Genomic DNA, 23,159 nt, shown 5'->3' with positions numbered 1-23,159 from the left:
TTCAAAATAACTAGGAGATGGACGAAAGTAAACTCTGGCTAAGAATGTACTCTTGTGATAATACTCCCAGTTACAATTATTCTCTGGTGCAACTCTATGCCAGGTTTTACTAACAATCAAATATTTTCTAATAAATGTTGATGGATTACAATAGGAAGCTATTTTATCTACAATCAATGTAATCAGTGTAATTTCTGGTTCACCCTGAGGAGGATCCAGGTTAAATAAAGTATGTTGAGGCAGAGCTTAGAGCAGAAAGAAACCTAAATGGCTGTATGACACTTACTCCACTCCACCAGCTTGTTATTTAATTTTGTCCTTTGTCTCCCTTGTTCCTTCTAAGATGGGATGCGTAACCAGTGGTCCACAGCTGCATGCAGCCCCTTTGTCTCAAGAGCACTGAACAGTAGCTCTCTGTTTTCTTTTCCTACTGGCAATTGCTCAGAATCTGCCTTCCTATTGCTAAAGCAGTAGCATCAGGAAATCTTTGGTGTTTATGGGGAGAGAGAGAGACCAACCAAATAGGCTTCCCATTCCTGTTCTAGTAACTTTGCTTTAAATTACTGGATTAAAACTAATAGCCTGCAAGCATCTTGCTGGGGAAAGGATGAAAGACAGAGTTGTATCTTTTTCTCCTGCTTTCCTTTCTCTAACCTTGCTGAGAATTACTGGGAAGGACTGAAACTGCTCTCACTGTCCCAGAGACTCATTTTTATTTTTTTTTACAGCAAACCAATTTCATTGCTCCCTTTCAATGACCTGATTAAGACTGTGAGGAAGAAACCGACTATGATGCACATGAGAAAAAGTAATGTTCAGAAGAGAAAGAGTATGGTTTGTCTTCTTTCATCCTGGCACATCTTATAGTGCTTGGAACTGAAAAGGCTTCCCCATCCTTGCTCTAAGAGCCCAAATGGCTGTTCATTTTTCATCCTTTACAATAATTCTGTGAAGTAAGATAGTATGAAGGGTAATGACTGACCAAGATCACCCTTTGTAGTTGACTGAAAATTGGTGAGCATTATGCTTATTATTCAGTAAGAGCCTTGCACTCTTCGTTCCGGTGTTCTGAACTCATCTGGATTAAGCTCTGCAAAGAAGTATATTATCAGATGTAAAATATAGTTGCAGTGAAAAGTACGTCTGATGTTCTTAAAGACCCACCAATTAGATCAATCTCTTCCATTAGCAGGTGAGAAGGAAAGGGGTTCCTCCAGAGCTGTGGGGGGGGGAGTGAGAAGATTCAGCCTCACGGGCTACCAATATATTATCAGAAGAACAGATGGGGAATTACATTTGCCAGTTCTGTAGATGAAAGGTTCCTTAAGTGAAAGATTAGATAAGCTACACTGTAAATAGAAATTATCATCCTTCTTCCTCCTCCTGATTGCTACAATTAAGAAAAAGTAGGAATGTTGAAAAACTGATTATTGTCTGTGGTCCTAGACCAGTGGTTCTCAACCTTTTTAATGCCGCGACCCCCAACCGCTCGTAAGTCGAGGACTAAACCGGTCGTAAGTCGAGGACTAAACCGGTCGTAAGTCGAGGACTAAACCGGTCGTAAGTTGAGGACTAAACCGGTCGTAAGTCGAGGACTGCCCAACCGGTCGTAAGTCGAGGACTTTCCCTGCCTGGGAGTGCCGCGCATGCGTGGTTCCGCCCCCTGCGCCGGCCAAGGCGTAGCTGGCAAGCGGCAGAGACGGAGCAGGCCGACCACCAGCTGGCCCAGCCCAAGGGAGGTAAGGCACCCGCCGGAAAAGGGGAAAAAAAATGGCGGACAGCCTTGCTTGGCGACCCCCGTGAAATGGTCGATCGACCCCAAATGCGGTCGCGACCCATAGGTTGAGAACCGCTGTCCTAGACATTACCACCTTATAATCATAAAGCTAAAAAGGACAGTTGAACCCAAATCCCTGCTCAGTAAAAAAAACAAAAAAACCTAAATAAAAACATCCCAGAGACAGATACTGGCTTTCCGTTGGTGTTTGGCTTCCTGCTACTTAAATCCATTATTCTATATCCTGGCTTTGAGCAACTTCTTTCTGACTCTCTGATATCTAAGGAGTGCTATCATGTCCCTGTTGGTCATCTTTTCCCAAGTTTATATATACCAGTTCCTTTCATGTCTCTTCACAGGCGTTAATGTTTAGTTCCTGATCATCTTCTCAGATGCCCACATTTTAATACATTCTATTGTATATATGCTCCTTCAACATTTAGGGGCACAGAGCGTAAACTATTACATAGAATGATCACTATCTCTTACCCTGTATAGAAAAATGTCTCTTTATGGAAAGTATTCCTTTTACAACTTTTAAAATATGCTTTGCTTTATGGTCAACTTAACACAACTCCCGAGATGAGGAAAAGCAACATTCATTCTAAGTAAAAAATAAACAGCAGGTACAGAATCTTTCTGTTGCCAAAAATAATTTAATAAAATCAAACTCAATTGGACAGTTGACAGCATTTCTTTTTCCCCTACTTACTTTCACAGAGAATTTAAGTGGAAATATGCAAGATAAAAAGAGAAAGCATCTAAAGTATTACCAAGAACAGAACGTTTCATAGCACCCCATGAAGAATTTATTATTGACAACCTTTAATTTATTTTTCATTCATTCATTCATACGGCTGCCCACCTCTAATACATGACTCAGGGCAGCTAAATTGGCTCTTTGCAAGGAAAATTCTGTAAATGTTTTTATTGTGTTTGCTGAGATGAACAATTTCTATTAAACAGCTACCCAGGCAAAAGGCAAACAAACATTTCCCATGTGGTAGAAATAGTTTGAACATACGTGAGTTGCATTCCATGCAGATACAGTATTTCAAATGAAGGCAATCTGCATCAAAACCAATTTTACCATATCCTGGAACAGACTTTGGCAAACCTGGAACCTTCCATACTGTATGCACTGAACTGCAGCTCACATAACTTTTAGCTATGCTGGCTGGAGACAATGGGAAGCATAGTCTAATACAGGGGTAGGCAACCTTGGCTCTTTTATGACTCGTGGACTTCAACTCCCAGAATTCCTGAGCCAGCATAAAAGAGCCAAGGTTGCCTACCCCTGGTCTAACAGTTCAAAGGTGCCAGATCGGTGATTGCTGCTTCAGAGTGTTGGCCCATCTTCACCTTCAGTCAGCCAAGAAATCCTGAGCTCTCACATTTCGATTCAAGGATGTGATTATAAAGTTTCCTGTTCTTCTCTCATGGTGAAAATATGCAGGAAGGGCTGCCTCCCATCAAGCAAACCAGAAGTGAGGAAAGTGATTATGTCCCCAAATCTGGAAAAGTTTCTTTAACTAGGGAAAGGCTAGAATTCAACATCACGCTTTCGTGCTTAATTCAAATCATTTAAGCATAATTTTTAAAGAAAGTATTTTAATGATAAAAACAAAAGTCAAAGGTTGAGGGCATCTCTTTTCAAGGGAAACCACGAAAGCGTTGATGCCACAACTTAGTGGAAAGGAGCAAGAAAGAAAAGAAAGAAAGAAAAGTTTGCTTTTACTGCAATTTTTTTCTGCTCTTGGAGTGGATTTCTAATTTAAAAATAAAGATGTTGAGAAATGTTTTTTAATGCTCATAAATTAGGCTATAGTGTATTGTGAACAATGGAACAGAGCAGCATTACAGCAAAAGAACACACGAAAGAGTAAACCAACATAATTAAGAGGCTCTTAAGTTATCAAAAAGTTTCACTTACAGCAGCCACAACATGATTTAAAAAATCTACATGAACATATACATTTTTTTTTAAAGAAAACAACCATTAAGCACATATAAAATGTTTTTAAAAAATAAAAACAAGAATTTCTTCCCCTCAAATTCACAATTAGCTTAGTGTTCTTTTTATCTCAATAACAACCAAACATTAGAAATTTGGGGTCAAGATGACATCTAAGTCTGCAGGTAAAAGGCAGTTTTGAAAATTGAGTTGAGGATCCCACCACCCTGGAGAAACTCATTTTGTAGTTTTAATCAAATTTTCGGTTCTTGAAACATAACAAACTTTACTTCTTTTAAATTAACCCAGTTTTCTGAGTTCACACAATATACTGAACTGTGAATTAACTAAAAGGGCTACATTTGCACAAAACATTGAATCACAAAAATGAAGTTTCAGTTGCATGCATGCAATGGCACAGTGCACTTTCAGAAAAAGGATAACACTGTGATGCTTTCGTCATTCACAGACATGTTTGAATCTGGATAGTTGTGCTGGTTGAACCCAGTTACTAAGGTCTCTGAGCCTGTGCTGAAGATTACGTGCCCAATTTCTTCCACTGTTTTCAACTACAGAGTCATCAGCTAGATCAGACAATAATGCTGCAAAAATCCATCCCTTGTGTACAGTGGGAATCCAGAGCATGCCTTGTTTATTAAACATTCAAGTGGGGCATCATGAATAAGGCCTGAGGGTATGCAACTGAGGAATACATAAACACAGGATAACATCATTGTTATTCCACATTAAAAAAACGGGGTCTGACTGCTTGATGCACATCAGATCGCATGAGTGTATCCTCCACAACAGTTAGCAAGCTTTTTAGGCAGGAGATATTATCCCAAGAACAAGTGCTGCGTCAGAGGTGCTAAAAATAATGTTTTTAAAATGCCCAGAATCTTATATAATTTGAACAAAAAGACTAAGATCTTATATAATTTGATGATTTTTCAAAATTTTGGCTATTTAAAAGCAAACATTTTGCATTTAATTTTGGGGTACCATAGATGTCACTGAATACAGCACTTGCTAATACGGTCCTGCCTGGAAATTTCTGAAATATGTGAAAATGCATCTTGCAGAAAAGATAGATGAGCGTAAGGCAGATATTATCTGATCCAACTCAAGATTACTGAACTTGTAAGGCAGATCTGTGCATTAATATGTAAGACAAGTGCTCGAAACAGCAGCCCTAAATTTAAGTCTTATTTTCTCAATATCATCTTCCAGTTCAGGGGTTCTCAACCTTGGCAACTTTAAGACTTGTGGACTTCAACTCCCAGAATTCCTCAGCCAGCAAAGCTGGCTGAGGAATTCTGGGAGTTGAAGTCCACAAGTCTTAAAGTTGCCAAGGTTGAGAACCCCTGTTCTATTTCAAATTGTGGTCATTATACCAAATATTTCTAGATATTTATTCATGGCATAATGATTCTTCGATTTGTATTAAGCTGATCTAGAGCAGACATGTCAAACTCGCGACATCACGTGATGGTACGCGACGTATCGGGACTGTTTTGCCATTGCCGGCAATGGGGTGAGCGCGGCTGGCAGTTTGACACCCCTGATCTGGAGGCTAAAGACAAGGGAAAAAGTAACCAATGCAGCTTTGCTTTTTTGGGGGGGGGGAGAGAAGTAGCTATGCTCATTATGTAATGGCAAGCTCTGCCCACAGAGTGCCTTTGGTGAGGATCATAGATTGTATATTATAGGGTCTTAAGGAAGGAAGGATCAGGCTTGGTGGAATCCTTAAAAAGAAATCAAGCGGTCTCTGCCTATCTGTGGGTGACAGTGATCTCCAATGTATATAGTGAACAATCTCAAATGACAATAATTATTCCCTTTTGCTTTTGATCATTTTCTAGTTTAAAAAAATTAATAAAAATGTAAGGATCTTAGTAAAACTGAGACTACTACCCTTCTGTATAAAATAGTTGGCTCTACACATCTCCAGAGACTCAGCTTGTTTTCACATTTTAGACAGTTCAGAGAAGATAAAAATCAACTACGGAATGCAGTTGCTCTGCTAGAGAGAGAAGGTTAAATTAACATGAACATCTGGATAGGACAAATATTTGGAGATCAAACAAACACCCTACAAATGTTCTTTTTATGTAAGGACACCAAGGATTTCAGCTGCTTCAATAGTACCCTGTTTTAATATATATATTTAAAATATAGTTAGGGAGCTACCAAAAAGCTTGCAAAAACCAGCAGTGGATTGGCCCAGGCTGCTCTGAAATGCTCTTTTGATACTAAATAATGGAAATGTCTTTCCTCTTCACCAAAGTAAAATGCAAAGAGCGCTGCCCATTTCCTCTGTTTGGTGGCTTTTTTGGTGGCTGGGTAAAGCACAAAGATCCAGACTTATTACAGTGCAAAGAAATATACAAGGGTCAGTTTGAGTGAAGGCACCAGCATCACCTGGTGAAGCTTTTTCTTGATGAGTCCACTCTGGTTTGCAAGTGGGGGAAGACAATGTATCTAAAGGATTTCTCCTTTTGTAAATAACATTATCTTCAGTTGGCATCAGGACATGTAAAGTGGCTCTCCTGTTGCTGCTGAACTCCAATTCTCATCAGCCCTAGCCAGCAGAGCCAATGGGGAGACACAAAGGAACCTGAAGTTTAAAAACATCTGGAAGACCTCCAGATTGCCACCGATAAATGAGCACAATAGGAAGAAAGCAAGTATAGTAAATCCTCTGTTTAATGGATCTCCAATGTAGTGGACAAAATATCTGGATCTGGATTTTTGTCTGAATTTCAGGCAATATCAGAACTCATCCCAAACCATGGATCAAGTCAGGTCAGGCAATATTTCCTGCTGCTGCACATGCATAATTTTTTTTTAAAAAAAATAATAATTAATAAATAGTTACCTGGTCAGTTAGTGGCTATCTCAAACTCTTTCACAAGAGTTGGTGACTGTATTTTGTAAGAAAAGGTATAAATATTTTAGGTATAGCTTTTACCTATGGCTTCATAGGTAAAGGCGACACCAAACACTTATGATTATTAAAGTAATTTCATGTATGGGTACATTTTGGCCTCGAACAATCTCATTCAGCTTTAATAGACACCCCTTTCCCCTGCCCGGGTCCCTATCCATTAAATCAAGGGTTTACTATACAAATGCTTTTTCTAGGCACAATCACTTTCTGCTTTCAAGAACCTTTCTCCCACACACAAGCCCAATGTTTTATCACTTAATCTTGATAATTGCATAAACAAGCCTTGGAAACAAGAGGTAAAAATCAAAGAGAAAACATCTCTCACTGTTACACTCACTAAGCCTTCCAAGCACACAATTAGCTCTTTCCCAGTTGTGGGTTTCCATAGCATTATCTTCGGATGGGATTCAGATGACAATCTTTCAGTGATGAATGTATTGGTGGCCATTTCTCAGCAGTCTTTCAGCAAATCCGATCTTTGTGGATGTAAATCAAGAAATGAATGTAAAAGGCCTGAAATGCCAAGTTCCCCCTTGGAAAAAAAAAAGTCCACCAAACGGAAAAGAGAAGGGAGTCAGCCAGCCAACCTGCGCAAGCGCCTCTGCGTAAGGAGCATACTAGTTTCTTTCACTATCAAAGGCATGATGAAGACCACCGTTAAACTGGTCTGCAAAAAGAAAGATATGAATAGCTTGAAGACAGATGCACAATATGATTCAATGCAATTATGGCACTAGCTCTAGAGGTTATGAAACACTACACAGAGGCAAATCCAGATTTGCCATCCCATGTACCCTTAGAAGGACTTTATAGCTGATCAGTCTGTTTGCCCAAATGGCCCAATATTGCTTATTTTGATGGCAGTTGTATCTTCTTGTCCTGCCTTCAGGTGCTTTGGAGAATAGCTTGACTCCCTCTTCGGTGTGGCAGCCCCGTGGATATTGGAACACTGCTATCATGTCACCCCTCGTCCTTCTCTTCATTAAACTAGACATAGCCAATTCCAGCAACTGTTCTTCATATGTTTTAGCCTCCAATCCCCTAATCATCTTTGTTGCTCTTCTCTGCACTCTTTTTAGAGTCTCAACATCTTTTTTACATCGTGGTGACCAAAACTGGATGCAGTATTCCAAGTGTGGTTTACACTACAACTCAAAGAATGCCCCAGCCAGTTCATGGCTATTGCAGAGAATTCTAATAGTTGAAATCCACACTTGGAGGGCATCCACATTAAGAAAGGATGTTTTAGATGCATTTAGATATGCTATTGTACGGTCCCTTAGTCAGAGATCTAACTAACCTACTTCCTCTAAATGTGTTCAGGATTGCAGTTTTCTTATGAGGTACATTCTTCAAATACAGACTGTTGAGATGGCAGACCAATTAGAGATTGAAAATTACACCCATTATCAATGATACAATCTCAATTTCACATGAGGACTATTTCATATTGAATATCATGCAACCTATGAAGAAGTTATATTCAGTATGTTACAGTTGCCAATCAGATTATACATATAAATGCTATTTCCTGTGAAACTGAGGAAATATAATCCTTCCAGGCTAAAAAGGCAAGAAAGTTAAAATAAATTGAAAATATATTGAAAACTTTTATAAGATTTGATTGTCCTTCATCTTCTTTGGATGAACTTAGCTAAGAATGTAAACTATGTCTTTCATTCTCCTTATTCAAAATGTTTAAATATTCACCTACAACTGTTTCCCTCGAGAGATGCCATCAGAATGGGGAACAAGTGGCTGGACACCAGCCAGCTATTAGCAATTCAACAGTGAAAAGATTGAGCCATCAATCAAGACATCCTTTATTTGACTCTTACCTCTGGCTTTATCTCATTGGGGCCACAATCTTTTTTTTTTTTTTTTAGTCAGAAGAAATTCCCATTGACGTAAATAGAATAATATATCATCTCGCGCTCTAGCAGTTTAACATAATGCTAAACCAGGAGTTTTAATCTGCTTGCTTAACAAATTCATATCTGGATTTTTTTTCTTGGTAAGTAATGTCTTCTTACCATCAAAATGAAGAAATAGAAAACTTGCATCCATCCCAACTTCTCCTGGATCAAAGATACTAAGTACTAGAAGGAAAGAAAACACAATGAGCCTATGTCCTTAAAGGAATGCATACTATAGATTGAGTTTTATTTTTCTATTACTTTGTTTATGCATACAAATCTCTCTATATATATACTGTATATACGTCTGTGCATATACATGTCTACATATACGTATATACAAGGGTATACAAACATATAGGACAGACACACACACACACACAGACCCCTTATGTACATATTTCCCTTCCTCTCCCCTTTGCCTCTCTAAGTAATTTTTCAATATTAAGCAAAGCTTCACACACAGTTCTTTTCAGAGGTGGACTAACTCAAGTTCTACTCCATCATATCTGAAGCACAGCAGGTAGGAGAAAACTGGCACACAAATCTAAATCTTTATGAGAATGTCAAACAGTGTGCTTGAAAATGCTATCTTATAATCATCGAAGCAGGGGGGAAAGTTCTCCTTCTCCTGAAAGTCCCTTTGAAAAATCTAAGTGTTAGAAATGAGACCGTGGCAGAGCTACACAAGCTTCTCCAGAGGCAGAAGTTACTAAAGTAGCCCACGTTTCTTCTCCTCACATCTGAACCTATCAGTGAGAGAAGCAGGATAGAAACCGATAAGCAAGCCCAAGAGAGAAAATGGTCCTTAAGATGCCCCAACCAGGAGCTGATGAGATTTCTAAAGGAAAAGCAGCTGGACTTTAATTGCAACACTGCTTCAGTTTGAAATTCTGATGGATAAATGTTCTGCTGCTGAGGTCTGCATATTTCATAAGGTTTATTATTCTATTACATTATGTTTTCATTGGGTTCTTATTGTGGCAAACTCCTGTGGGACAGCTTCTGTCCTTCAAAGGTGGCCTAGCAAAACAATCAATAAACTGTTCGGTCTAAGTCCACACACTGCCTTCTTTGACTTCCACAAGATCAGAGCAGTGATCTCACATTGGAAATCTTTTCCAAATGCCGCCTCCTCTAATGAGAGACCAACATCGCTACTCTTTGGTGAAGCACTGCTCTCTTCCTGCGCTATCTCCACATTCCTCCAATTTTTTTTAATTAAAAAAAAAAGAGAGAGGCACATAAAATAGCACAAATTAAATCAGAATGGGGGGAAAAACCCCATCACTTCACATAACTCCTGACTGGAATCAGGAAGCCTCTAAATTATATAAATAGTTTGGTGCTAAATCTGAATGGCTGAAAGAAAGATTGGGACACCAAGAGTTAAAAATGACAAACTTAATAGAGCTTGCAAGCTAAACAGGCTAGACAATTGCACAGTAGACAAACTAGCTCAAAATATAGTCATGTTTACTTTTGTGTGGAAATTACATTTTCACTTGGGATATTCTATGCATTAATAAATAATGTTTCTGCTTTTTTATCTCCCTCCATAAATCATTTCAAATGGCTGTGGAGAGATTTTGCCCAAAGTGCACTCATTTCAACCGCTGGAATAAACCTTGGCACATTTATGTTTCATATGTTGTATTCTTTTAAGGCTCTTCATTTTCTGACAAGTTCAACGTATTTCTGATGCTGACTTCCCACTAGGGGAGACAGCCCAGTTTGTGGAATCTCAGCCGGTTGCTATGGTGATATACTGTCACAGATAACAGCAATCTTAGGTAGAGAAGGAAGTAGAGGATACAATTTGTCAGACACAAAGCCCTCATGAATAAAGGAAGTTCGAAAAATTGGAGAATAGCAATGGCTAGGAATAATGAATTCCACAGAAGATACGCCATTGTTATCTTCACACAATAGCCGGTCTTATAGCTTTGAAAAGCACTGTGTTGCTTCCAGGTCATGAGGCAAATGATTAGTAATTTCCTAGAGCAAAAGCACTCCACAGTCAGAAGAAAGCCGAGAGGAATTCCACACTGCTATGCTCCCTCAAATCAGGGTGGCCGATGCATTATTGCAACATTCCCCCAAAGCCAAGTTTTTCAAAAGATACCCTTTCCAGCCCCAGCACTTTTGGATAGAAGCCAACACCTTTGCCAATTGCACTAACCGCATCCCTGCATTGCACTCACATTGCTTCTAAGTTAGCCCTGCGTTTCCTTGTGTGAACACCTCTGCGACCCATCTTAAAACCCCACAACGGAAAGGGACGCTGTGTTGTAGATCTGACACTGGGCAATAGAAACAAACATAATGAACCTCGCTTAGTCTAAAAGCCCCCAGAAGAGACTCACTTGGAAACATTAATGCATATTTGTTGTTTACACGTAAAGGGAGCCAATGGGAGAAGGAACTCAGACAACAGTTCTTATGAGCCATTTTGCAGGTAAGCAATGCAGCAGGCTAGTAAAGCAGGTAAGTAGTTCCTACCCTAACCCATTTGGGTTCTCTGAAGGCACACAGTTGAAAAAAAAACCACAAAGTTGATGTGACAAAGCTTTTTCATTAACAATGACCATGCCCCAGGCGAGACGTCAGCTAGATACAGCAAACATTATAAGGCAGTGTTTCTCAACCTTGACAATTTTAAGGCATGTGGACTTCAACTCCCAGAATTCCACAGCCAGCATTGCTGGCTGTGGAATTCTGGGAGTTGAAGTCCACATGCCTTAAAATTGTCAAGGTTGAGAAACACTGTTATAAGGCAATACATAAAAATAAACAAGAACAGATTTTATTCTTGTATTTACATTTGTATTCATGAATTTACATTTTAATTCATTTCCTGCTATTTATGGCCCATCCCATTCTCAAGACTTGCTTGGCCACTGTAGGAAATGACATCAAAAGTGGGGCTGGCAACCTGGGCCTGCCTACAGCATTGGGATATAATTCTACACACTCTGATCTTCTTCACAAAGCACTAAATCACAGTGGGACTCACTCGCTTGTCCTTGGTTTCATGTCATGTGTGAACTCGTGCATTGCAGCTTTATATTTTGCAAGAAGCAGGCCACTTATTCAATAGGCCATAATTATTATTATTTTTTTTTAAAAAAAGTGGCTTCCTGTCCTATCTACGTAACTTAAATAAGACTTGTGAATTGTGTCATCTTACATTTGCTAAGATGCTATTAAAAGAAACGAGCAGGAGTTGGAACAGGCTGAAGGCATTACTGCTAAAAAATTGATATCTTTAATTTTGAGAAAGGCTGGTTGATATTAATTCTATTTATAATATTTAAACATGGCTTCCTTCCCTGCCTCGTTATATCTTATTCTCCTTTGTCCATAAAGGGTTAGTCTTCCTTTTTCCTATCTTACCAAACTAGCTACTAATTGTTCTTTTGTTCTCTGTATCCTGTATTTTTTAGTTCTGTTTTTGCTATTTCTGCTAGATTTATTTATGTATTTATATCCTGCCTTTACTATTTTTATAAATAACTTAAGCTGCCAAACATACCTAATACTCCTTCTTCCTCCAATTTTCCCCACAACAACAACCCTATGAGGTGGGTAGGGCTGAAGGAAAGTGACTAGTCCAAAATCACCCAACTGGCTTTCGTGCCTAAGACGAGACTAGAACTCACTGTTTCCTGGTTTCTAACCTGATGCCTTATAAGCACTACGCAAACCAGAGAGAATCATTCCCCCCTGCAGAAACAGGGAAGATGCTCTCTTCCAGGTGACACAGAGATGAATCAGGAAAGCCATAAGCATAGAAATATAGTAGAAAGTGGAATGATTTATATCTCCATCTTCCTGGACAGCAACATTGCAAGACATGCAAAAAAAGTTGGCTCTTCTTATGCATTATCCTCCCCATTACAGCCCCCCCCACACACACACACATACCTTAATGGACTGGAAAGGTGAAGGAAAAGAGAGCCAGTTTGGTTCAGTGGTTAAGGCACAAGACTAGAAACCAGGAAGCTGTGACTTCTAGTTCCTGCCTTAGGCATAAAACTGACTGGGTGACTTTGAGCCAGTCACTCTCTCTCAGCCTACCTGATTTCTCAGGGTTTGTTGTTATGGGGAAAATAGGAGGAAAAAAATAGTATTGGGTATTTACCACTCGGAGTTATTTATAAAAATAATAAAGGCAAGATTAAAAAAAAATCTTTTAAAAAATGCAATTGTCGTAGGGAAGATCTGCCGAACAGCAGGCTTTCAAACGTATATGTTAGCAGCACCACAAAAGACACTGTTTGTATGAAAAAGTCAGCCGGAGGCTCAGGATTGGAATTCGACCGCAGCGCTTTGAATGTCCTCTGGATACACTGAAAGCATCCTTTTCTAAACCAAAATTCCCCAATAAGCTATGTTTCCTCTAAGCCGGGGTGATGATCATCATTCTAAATTAACCTTTTTTTCTTATCTTTTTTTGAGATGTAACAAATACTACTATTAATACACGCTTTAGTGAAATGTTGCTGAAAAGAAAAGCCTGTCAGGTCTTAAAATTTTCAATAAACCAAACCTTTGCTTCGGTACAAGTCGTTCTCCACCGGTTGCTTAGTGACTGAAATTACAACAGATTCCAACACACATACCCGACACACACACAAAGGAACTCACAACCCAATTCCAAAGTTTGGACTGCTACCTCCCCCACAGTCACATGACTGCATTTTGAGCACTGAGCAACGGCCCAAATTTATGGCCGTTTGCAGCATCCCATAGTCACGTGACCACAATTAATTTTGGCAAAACTGGCATTTACTTACTTTATTTCAGCAAAAATGGCCCACAGCAAACAATGGGTTTATTTAATGATAGCCAGATTTGCTTAACCACTGCGGATTCACTTAATGACCATACTGATTTGCTTAATGAGTGCTGCAAAAATAGACTGTAAGATTGGGTCTCTCGTGTGATGATTGCTTTATGACCATCAACATTTATAATCATAATGAGCAGGCTTCATTGTGGTTGTAAGTCAAGGACCACCTGTATGAGTTCTTTCATTGCTATAATGATCCTGAAGGCTTTTCAGATCTGCCTCACCTGACCCACAGCGGCCCCAATACTGCCGGTGCCATCCACAATTCCTGTCACAGTTGCAAGAGCCTCGCTACTTCCTTTGATCGCTTCCTGATGCCCCAGGTCTGCAGAAATGGCAGAGCTGATCATGTTGGAAGGGCCTCCAATAAAAAAGCCTATGAAACATCAAAAGGAAAATGAAGCTAAGAATGAGAACATGGAGGAGGTGGGCTCTGTTTCCAGTACAACACAAGATGATCTTAATCTGAACCTGCAACATTGTCACTTAACCAAAGAAAACTATCAAAACGTCAGACCAGCCATGCATCCAAACATCAGTGGAAATATTATAATGTGCTGATTTAGTTTGCAGTCATTGTTAGTTTACAATCATACAATCATTCCCCACTGGCTGGAGATTTCTGGGAATTGAAATCTACACGTCTTCAAGCTGCCAAGAAACACTGGTCCAGTCTACTGCCCATTCATAAATCTTGCTCGTACCTTTTTCATCATTAAGTTTTCATGGTCTAGTCTCCCCCTAGTAAATGGAAATTATATATCCACATATGTGTTTGCCTCCCTCTCCCAAAGCTGCTGATTGTGAACTTCTGGAAGAAGGAAAAACAAATTTACAGTGTTCCCTAATTGATGTGGCAGTATAGTCTTGTAACAGACTAGACTTTAAATGATTCCTTCATATGTTTTAGTAAACCGTGTTTTTAGTATTGAGTAACCCATTAGGTTATAGAACATATTGTTATAAACCTGCTGGGTTATAAATAACAGTGGTTGGGTTCAGCTATCACACTAGGCAAAGATCAACAAGCCAGATTATGGCTTGACAAAACATTGAAACAAGCCAAGATATGACATTATGAAAACAGATCTTCTTAACTGTCCCTGAAAATACATGGATCTTTTACCTGTAATTGCCATGATAACTGCATTGATAGGTTTGTTATTTGGGGAACCTATGGAAACAAAGAAAAGAAAAGTTCATAATTCTTTTTGCCACAGATAAAAAACTCAGGATGAGATGAAAAGCTGATTATAAAAGACCGTTTTCAAGATTATGCATTGGCATGATATGTTAACAGTGCCTTAATCTTCTGCTGCAATAGAGTTTCTTTAATTTTGCCTTCACTGATGGTTAAATATGCTTCCTTCTCAAAACCAGGGGAGCTTTATAACAAACAGAAAGATGAGGAAGGCAAGAGGAGTTCTGTGCTAGCTATATTCAGTTTAGTCCATAATTGAATTGCTGGAGTAATTTTGGATCATTAAAATTTGATTTATTTGAATTTCCCTGAACTGGAATAGAACATTTAGCAAGGCAGCCAAGAACACTGGACTGAAATGACCTCAGCCTCTTATAGATGAACCTACAAACCTGAAGGGAACTGCTTGTTCCCAACCTTACTGAAAGCAAGAATTCAGCAAAAGTATTTTGCCAAGCACTGATCTAATCAAGCAATGCGGCCAGGAATGAGTGAAGGAAGCTGCTAGTGCAATATTTCACCATCTCTATCAGGAAGAGCAGACTTGGGGACTCTCTACCAAATCTCTGAGATACAATATTCCAAAATAATTACAAGCTTTGCTTTTGCTCACTGCTCTAACCCAGAAAGGGGAAATAAAAAGAAAGAAAGAAATCAAGAGAGCAACCTCCAGAAGCTCAATGCTAGAAATTATAGGGATCCAGCAAAATGATAGAAGCAATGAATTTCAACTAAAGCTTGTGATACTTCAAAGCCATCATTACCCTAAAAACTGAGCGGTAGCAATACCACCACTCTCACTTGTGCCCACCCCACAGCTTTGAAAGAGATGGCCTGAACACAGGAGATGCTCCAATAAAGGTACATCTGCACAAGTGCAGACAGCTCCCTCTACTGGAAAAGAACATTCTCCTTTTCCTGTTCATTCCAACACACAATGGAACACTCAGTTTGTGGGTCTCCCAGAAGCACCTGGCTGACCACTAATGAAAGCAGGATGTTAGCTGCAGAGTTTTGCCTGCCCAGCTTATTGAGCAGGTTTCTTGCCATTTTTTTTAAGGTTGCTGAGAATGCTATCTCTTATTAAATTCAAAAGCAGAGTTGATTGTAACCCATTTCAATTGCTGATTTAATAAAAGAAAAGAGGGCCTCCCTATGTTTAGTGCATAAAATAAGGAGACTAGATACAAGCTCATGCCACAAAACCTATTGTGCAAAAAAAGTACTCACGGCTGTATCCAAAGAGAGATCCAATAGCCAAAATGAGGCTAATAGCTAATACAGGAGCTCTTTTTTGTAGCATGTCAGAGATAAAACCTTGGATGGTACCACCTGTAGAAATAAAAGGAATAAAGACTGTCATAACAGATCGTAATCATTATAGACAAAAGTGCACACTAAGGATCAGCATTTATTACTTTACTGTTTTTATGATGTTGGAAGCTACCCAGAATCATTTGATGGTGAGATGGGAGGCATATAAATTTAATCAATAAATTTAAAAAGCACAATTGGCTATAAAGTTAGCTGTCTGTCTTTCACACATTGTGTTGACTGAAGATTCTCCAGCCACTATTCTAAACCGTTTCCCACCCCCAATTTTGGTGTTCTCCAAAGTGAGACTTAAACTTTCCTGACAGCCCAGACAGCAACACTACTGCTAAGAATTTTAGGAGTTGAAGATGGGGGAGTGCCCAAGCATGGGGAAACTGCCGTAGGCAATTAGTTTGGTATAGTGATTAAGGTGGTGGCCTAGAAACCAGGAAACTGACAGTGCTAGTCCCACTTAGGCATGAAAGCCCGCTGGGGGACTTTGGGCCAATCACCCGGAGACTGCGAGTTCTAGTCCCGCCTTAGGCATGAAAGCCCACTGGAGGACTTTGGGCCAATCACCAGGAGACTGAGAGTTGTAGTTCCGTCTTAGGCATGAAAGCCAGCTAGGTTCCGTTAGGCTAGACACATTCTCTCAGCCCACCCACCTTATAGGATTGTTGTTGTGGAGTGTGAGGAAAGAGTATTATGTAAGTTTGCTGCTTTTAGTTACCTATAAAATAATAAAGGCAGGATAAAATCTAATAAATAAATACATTTGACATCCTCCAGATCCTTTGGACTACTACATCCATAATCACTTTGCCTGCCAGTCACTAATTGGTAGACAAGTGGTGTCTACTTAGTTTCCAACTAGAATTCCCACCCACACCCTGCCACATCCTGTTCCAATCCCACAATGAACAGAAAATGAAATAACAAAAATAATTTGCCTTTTGCTCCTTAGTCATACCTATAATGCCTCCAACATCATACCAGATTGAGAGTTGGTCAGCTTCTGCCTCCTTCCAACCAAAATTGTTGCTGAGGTAGAAGGGCAGCCAGAAGAAGAAGGAATAGTTTACTAGCTTCAGGCAAGCATAGGCCAAGGAATACTGAAACAAACAAATACCATCCCAAAAGGAAAGCTATTAGAATCAAAACAATCCAAGCTGAGCCAGCATGGCTTTGAATTTTTCTATAATGCATAGAACAGGGGTGTCCAACCTTGGCAACTTTATGGCTTGTGGACTTCAGCTCCCAGAATTCCCCAGCCAGCAGATATACTTTATTAAAGCTGTGGGATGGGCACAAGTGAGAGTAGTGGTATTGCTACTGTTCAGTTGTTAGGGTAATTATGACTTTGAAGTATCATAACCCATACAAGTGCAGAGAAGAGTAACAAAGATGATCAGGGGACTGGAGGTTAAAATATATAAAGAACGGTTGCTGGAATTGGACTGCCTGAGCTGGGGTTGGACTAGAAGACCTCCAAGGTCCCTTCCAACTCTATTATTCTATTCTATTCTATTCTATTCTATTCTATTCTATTCTATTCTATTCTATTCTATTATTCTATTCTATTCTATTCCTTAACTCTGCTGAGATTGAGAAATACTAGAGTAGGTAAACTTTAGGAGCAGATGAACACTTTTGGAAGTCTAACAGTATATAACGGAGTTCTCAAGGGTGACATGCGCACAACCAGTCACAAACCACACACTGACAAGGAAGCAAACTTAATTAGGTTGCTCCTCACCACCCTAAGATGTTGTCTATCACTTCACTTACTTCTGTCCTTTTTTGAGGGGGTGGGGTCGGTTGGCCTATTGCTAAACTAAGAATTGGGCTGCAGCAGTCCACTGTTCATTTTCTTCAATTTTCTATTGTCCCAGGTGGGATCTAAAGATATTCATAGAAATAAAAATGATGCTTTGCAGCATGCCAGCTTCTGTTTTTATTTAAGTAAAAATTTCTGGACTAAAAATATCAGAGGGGAAAAGGAGATCAGGAGCACCAAGAAAGTGTCCTTAAAAATACTTGTGCCTATAGATACCATGTGACTTTGTTTCTGAGTAAAAAATATATCACTGTAAGGTAATGATAACAACAATCTTACCAATAAGACGCCAGGCAGACAACACGCCTGAAAGAATCCAATGGCCTGGGATGGAGTATTTGTACTACTGCTAGATGCCTGAATGGTGTAATTCTGCTCATCAAAATCTTCATTCTCATGGCTGCTAATTAATGGCTCAGTGGCATCTTCTTCAGCAGCATCACCATCCCCTTCTTTTCCCATTTCAGGGAGGCCTACGAGAAATCACAGAAATGCAACCTAGAAACAAAGGAAGGGAGAATCCCCTCTTCTCATGCCTGCTCTTTTGAGCTATTGTTACTCCCTTCTGATTCAGCTCCCTGGCTCTCTCCCTCTTCCTTTGGCTTAGAAATGCTTTAGATGGTGCTCGGCAGAAACACCAATTTCCATCCCTGGTCTTCTAATCCTCTCAAAAGAATCCTGTCTGACCCTGACGGTGACTCTGTCTGGTATGTCGGGCCATTACTTGGAAGACACAACAAATTAGTGCATTCCCTTTAGGGCAGTGGTTCTCAACCTGTGGGTCAGGACCCCATTTGGGGTCGATCGACCATTTCACGGGGGTCGCCAAGCAAGGCTGTCCGCCATTTTTTTGTCCGCCATTTTTTTTGTCCATTTTCCCCCCCTTTTTCAGGCAGGTGCCTTACCTCCCTTGGGCTGGGCCAGCTGGTGGTCGGCCTGCTCCGTCTCTGCCGCTTGCCAGCTACGCCTCGGCTGGTGCAGGGGGCGGAACCACGCATGTGCGGCGCTCCCGGGCAGGGAAATTCCTCGACTTATGACCGGTTGGGTAGTCCTCGACTTACGACCAGTTTAGTCCTCGACTTACGACCGGTTGGGGTCGCGACATTAAAAAGGTTGAGAACCACTGCTTTAGGGCTGGAGTCAGATTTCTCCAACTGCAAGACTGGTATTCTTTCTTGCAATGTGATTAAATTTACTGTACTACTAGTAGTAGTAGTCCATTCGAACTATTATAATGCGCTGCACATGGGCTGCCCTTGAAGAGTATCTGGAAGCTTCAGCTGATATGTAATGCAGCATTGTGGGTAGTTATGTGTGTTCCTAGAATACACATTGCAGCTCTGCTCCACAAGCTGTATTGGTAACCATATTAATTTTTAGCTTTGCTGTACACCGCTTGGAGTCACTTTTTCTGAGATGGGTGGCATTATTTAATTTGATAAATAAATACAATTTAAAAGTTAGGACACCTGACTCTTATCAGCCACAGTTCTAATGGGGAGATGAGACTGGAAGAAAGATGTCCCACAATATGTTTTTACAATCCAGTTTCAGCATCTGAACAAATTAACTACTTCTCTGCAACTTTTTGTGCTTCCTCTGCAAGCATAAATACATAAGGATGCGTATCCTGTGTTCCTTTACAGACACCATCACTGAACTTGTCAGCTCCTAACACTAAAAGCGTTTTGGTAATCACAAGGACAAATAGATTGAAATTTAAAAAAACCAAAACATCCTGGTCTTATACCCCACTAGCAGCCACTTCCCCTAATTGCAACTGAGTGGCAAGAGGTGAACAACATAAACCTGTTTCTCAAGCTTAGGTGAAAATCAATTGCTCTTTGGTTCTCCCCTTCCTATTTTAGAACATCTCTAAACCACCTTTTTTAGGTATACAGAAGGTGGTATATATGACACCCATACTTTGGATTCACTGCAGAGACCTGCACACTAACAAATCCATAGAGAGTGCCTTATATCAGGATAGAAATCCCATCTTATCAGATGCATCCAGGGTTTCCTGTCGTTTGACTCCATATGCAGCACTTACCAAAAGGTTTCAGGCTTTGGAGCTCAAAGTCATAGAGCCCACTTTAAAGTACTTTGCAGCTTCCTCTGCTTCTTGGCGGTTAATACTGGTTTTTACTTAAGATTCCTTCAACGAGACTTCTTGCGTCCACATTATTTACACTCAGGTGAGACTTTATCAGATGGTCCGGTGTTGTCGGGGTAATTTTCAATCAAGACATGACACCCAGTGGTCGGACCAAAGTCTACGTCTTAACGTCTGTAAAACAGTTCACTTTACAACCATCAAGATAATGACAGTCATTATTGTTGTTGCAGTTGCTTTTTTAGTTATGAAGTTCAAAAATGTCATTCTATCTAGGTGTATACCATTTTGTTTTCTGTTGACCAATTTAGACTTGTTATAAAGGCAGAATATACAATACAGGTAGTCCTCGACTTACGACCACAATTGAGCTCAAAATTTCTGTTGTTGAGTGAGACATTTGTTAAGTGAATTTTGCCCCAGTTTACGACCTTTCTTGCCACGGTTGTTAAGTGAATCACTGCAGTTGATAAATTAGTAACCCGGTTGTTAAGTGAATCTGGTTTCCCCATTGACTTTGCTTGTCAGAAGGTTTGCAAAAGCAAATCACATGACCCCGGGACACAGCAAAGGTCATAAATATGAGCCAGATGCCAAGCGTCTGAATTTTGATCAGATGATCATGGGGATGCTGCAAAGGTCCTAACTTTGAAAAACAGTCATAAGTCACATTTTTCAGTGCCATTGTAATTTTGAATGGTCACTAAACAAACGGTTGTAAATCGAGGACTACCTGTACACGTGTTAAATTAAAAAAAAAACTTGCCCTTAATGCCAGTATCTAATGAGGTTTTTAATATTTAATATGGATTTTGAGTGGAGTGCCAAGTCAAAAATTAAGTATGCACTTCTTGCAATTTGGGTTTGCAAGCCGCAAAGACAAAACGAGCCAAATGATGCTTCTACTTACCTACTTCTTTGGGAGAAATCACAAGGCCAAAAAAGACAATAACTCCTCCAGCAAATTGTACTGATGCTGTCACCAAGAAGGCATACTAAAAAGGGGTAAAAAAAAACAACCCAATTAAGATATTTTCTGGATCTCTCCTGGATTTTCTCATCTTAAGTCAAGCAATTAATCCTTCCTTTCATTTTTTTTAATTTTTTATTTATTTATTTATTTATTTTATAAAATTTTATTGATTTTTCAATTAGAAACAATAACATAAATATGATGCAGTTAATCACAATATGAACCAAAAAAAATAACACTACTCAATACATTCATGGAAGTGTCCGGTGCCCCCCCTTGCACCCCCCTCTTTCACTTTCCATACCTTCCTCCTCCCTAACCTCAACCTCTCCTCCTTCCTCCCTCTCTCCTACTTCCCTTCCTCTGTCAACCATCCCGTCTGGTGCAGTTGGGGTATCCACCGGGCACCTCCTTAAAAAAGTATCACATATATAAATCTACAATACATCAGTTTATATACATCTATCTATTCCCTTTCCCCCCTCCCCCTCCCCCCGGACTTCCCAGAGCTGAACCAGGTAGTAAACACACAATAATCCCATTCTATCCAAAGCTACTCATTGTTACAACACACTAGTATAAACTTACTGTGACTCTAAAATAACATTAAAATTCATACAAATTTTATAAATATAACAATTATTTGTTTTTATATATGTTTATAAAAAAGAAATTTTTTTAATCAAAAGCTACATGATAATTATTCAGTTCATATTTTCTCTGAATATAATCTATCCATCTTCTCAATCCTTCCTTTCTAAGTATTTTATTTTTGCTTGTATAGGAAGTCCCAACATATTTTAACTGGAAACCACAGAGAAACGTTGATAAGTTCAATAAATAAAAATTCATGCTCTATAGAATATGACAGGCTCCAATGCAGGTAGGACAATGGCAGCAGGCAGCTTCACCCACCTCATAGCCATACTGCAGAACCGAAGAGGCGAGAAATGCTCCAAGGATGTTACCCACTGATGCACAGGCACTCCAGAGTCCAAAAACAAACCCTCTCCTGAATGTGAAATTTAAAAAAAAAAAAAGATTAAGTTGGGTAATAACTCAAGAGTCAGGCAAAAGAAAAAAATCATTTTAAATTTCTCTTCCCTTGAACCACATTGCATGCAGGAGTTAAGTTTTACAAGTTGATTTATTAGGACTATCACAACATTGCTAGTATAAAAAGTGAGGAACTTTCTAATGGAAAGCTTCTGATACCAAACACTTCAAAGTATTCTGGGTAGGGTGGTACAGCAAGTGTGTTATCGTGCTGTGTCTTGTTTGTCTGAGCATGCACATTTTTCAGACTCAGAAGGGAAAAACTGAAAATAATGGATTTAAGAATTAGAGAGGAATAAGAAGCCATCATTTGGATTAAAAAAAAAAAACCTTGAATAACTGAAGTGCATTTATTGGATTTAAAAAGTTAATGTCTAAATAATTTATGCTGTATGAAAAAAAAAATTCTACCCAAAAATTAAGAGGTGGGATAAGCTGTGGACGATGCACAGCACATAGATAGATCTTAATGTACAGATACAGTCTACGTATAGTAAGAATATACAGATACTTTTTTCTGATCACTCATGATCCTGGTGCTAAGAATATACAGATATATGTTTCTGATCACTCATGATCCTAGAGGTAACTGATTAAGAAACTAAGAAGGATACGAGACTCGGGGGCTTTGAAGCCATAAATAGCCATAGATAGCGCCATGCATTTAGTTCAGGGGTCTTCAAACTTGGCCCCATGCTCAACCATGCTGGCTGAGGAATTCTGGGAGTTGAAGTCCACAAGTCATAAAAGGGCCAAGTTTGAAGACCCCTGATTTAGTTGCTACTTCTAAACATTCTGAAACAGCATGCTCTAAGGGTGGTCGCTCATGCTCTTATTATCTCCCAATCAGATTCACTCTAGATGGGGCTGCTCTTAAAGACCATCCAGAAACTTCAGCTGATCTAGAACAGCAGTCCTCATGCTCACTGGTCAGCTTTGGTATTGCCAAAGTGTACCATGCCTGTGAGAGATGCACTGAGTGTTTCTGAATGCTATTCCATATGCTGGCTGATATTTTTAAAATCCGAAAGCATTGAAGATACTACCTTTCTCATATAGATTCCTTCCATTCAACCCAGGTGGCCAGAGAGGCCTTATCTAACAGAAATGGAGGAGAGTGGGCTCAACAATTAGCCTTCTAAGCAGCCGTTCTCCTCCTCAGGAATGGCTCGTCCCCTGACATAAGGATGGTCCTCACACATATTCATAG

At 39.6% G+C, this 23,159-nt stretch overlaps 1 protein-coding gene across 1 annotated transcript in view; it reads right to left on the bottom strand.

Moving 5' to 3' along the window:
• Nucleotides 1-6,600: 6,600 nt before the first annotated feature.
• SLC37A3 (solute carrier family 37 member 3) overlaps nucleotides 6,601-23,159 on the bottom strand; it is a gene marked incomplete at its 5' end in the record, with an annotated part of 21,637 nt that continues 5,078 nt past the window's right edge. Inside the window, 10 exons of the mRNA XM_015820320.1 lie at nucleotides 6,601-7,157; nucleotides 7,269-7,348; nucleotides 8,715-8,780; nucleotides 13,677-13,828; nucleotides 14,579-14,626; nucleotides 15,884-15,985; nucleotides 16,938-17,079; nucleotides 18,084-18,277; nucleotides 20,831-20,915; nucleotides 21,809-21,905. Coding sequence (XP_015675806.1) covers nucleotides 7,133-7,157; nucleotides 7,269-7,348; nucleotides 8,715-8,780; nucleotides 13,677-13,828; nucleotides 14,579-14,626; nucleotides 15,884-15,985; nucleotides 16,938-17,079; nucleotides 18,084-18,277; nucleotides 20,831-20,915; nucleotides 21,809-21,905 — 991 coding nt within the window. The remainder of the gene's footprint in view (nucleotides 7,158-7,268; nucleotides 7,349-8,714; nucleotides 8,781-13,676; nucleotides 13,829-14,578; nucleotides 14,627-15,883; nucleotides 15,986-16,937; nucleotides 17,080-18,083; nucleotides 18,278-20,830; nucleotides 20,916-21,808; nucleotides 21,906-23,159) is intronic.

Source organism: Protobothrops mucrosquamatus, unplaced genomic scaffold (assembly GCF_001527695.2).
Source record: "Protobothrops mucrosquamatus isolate PMUCROS unplaced genomic scaffold, P.Mucros_1.0 scaffold1120, whole genome shotgun sequence".
Lineage (NCBI taxonomy): Eukaryota > Metazoa > Chordata > Lepidosauria > Squamata > Viperidae > Protobothrops > Protobothrops mucrosquamatus.
This window is presented reverse-complemented; position numbering and strand designations above follow the sequence as displayed.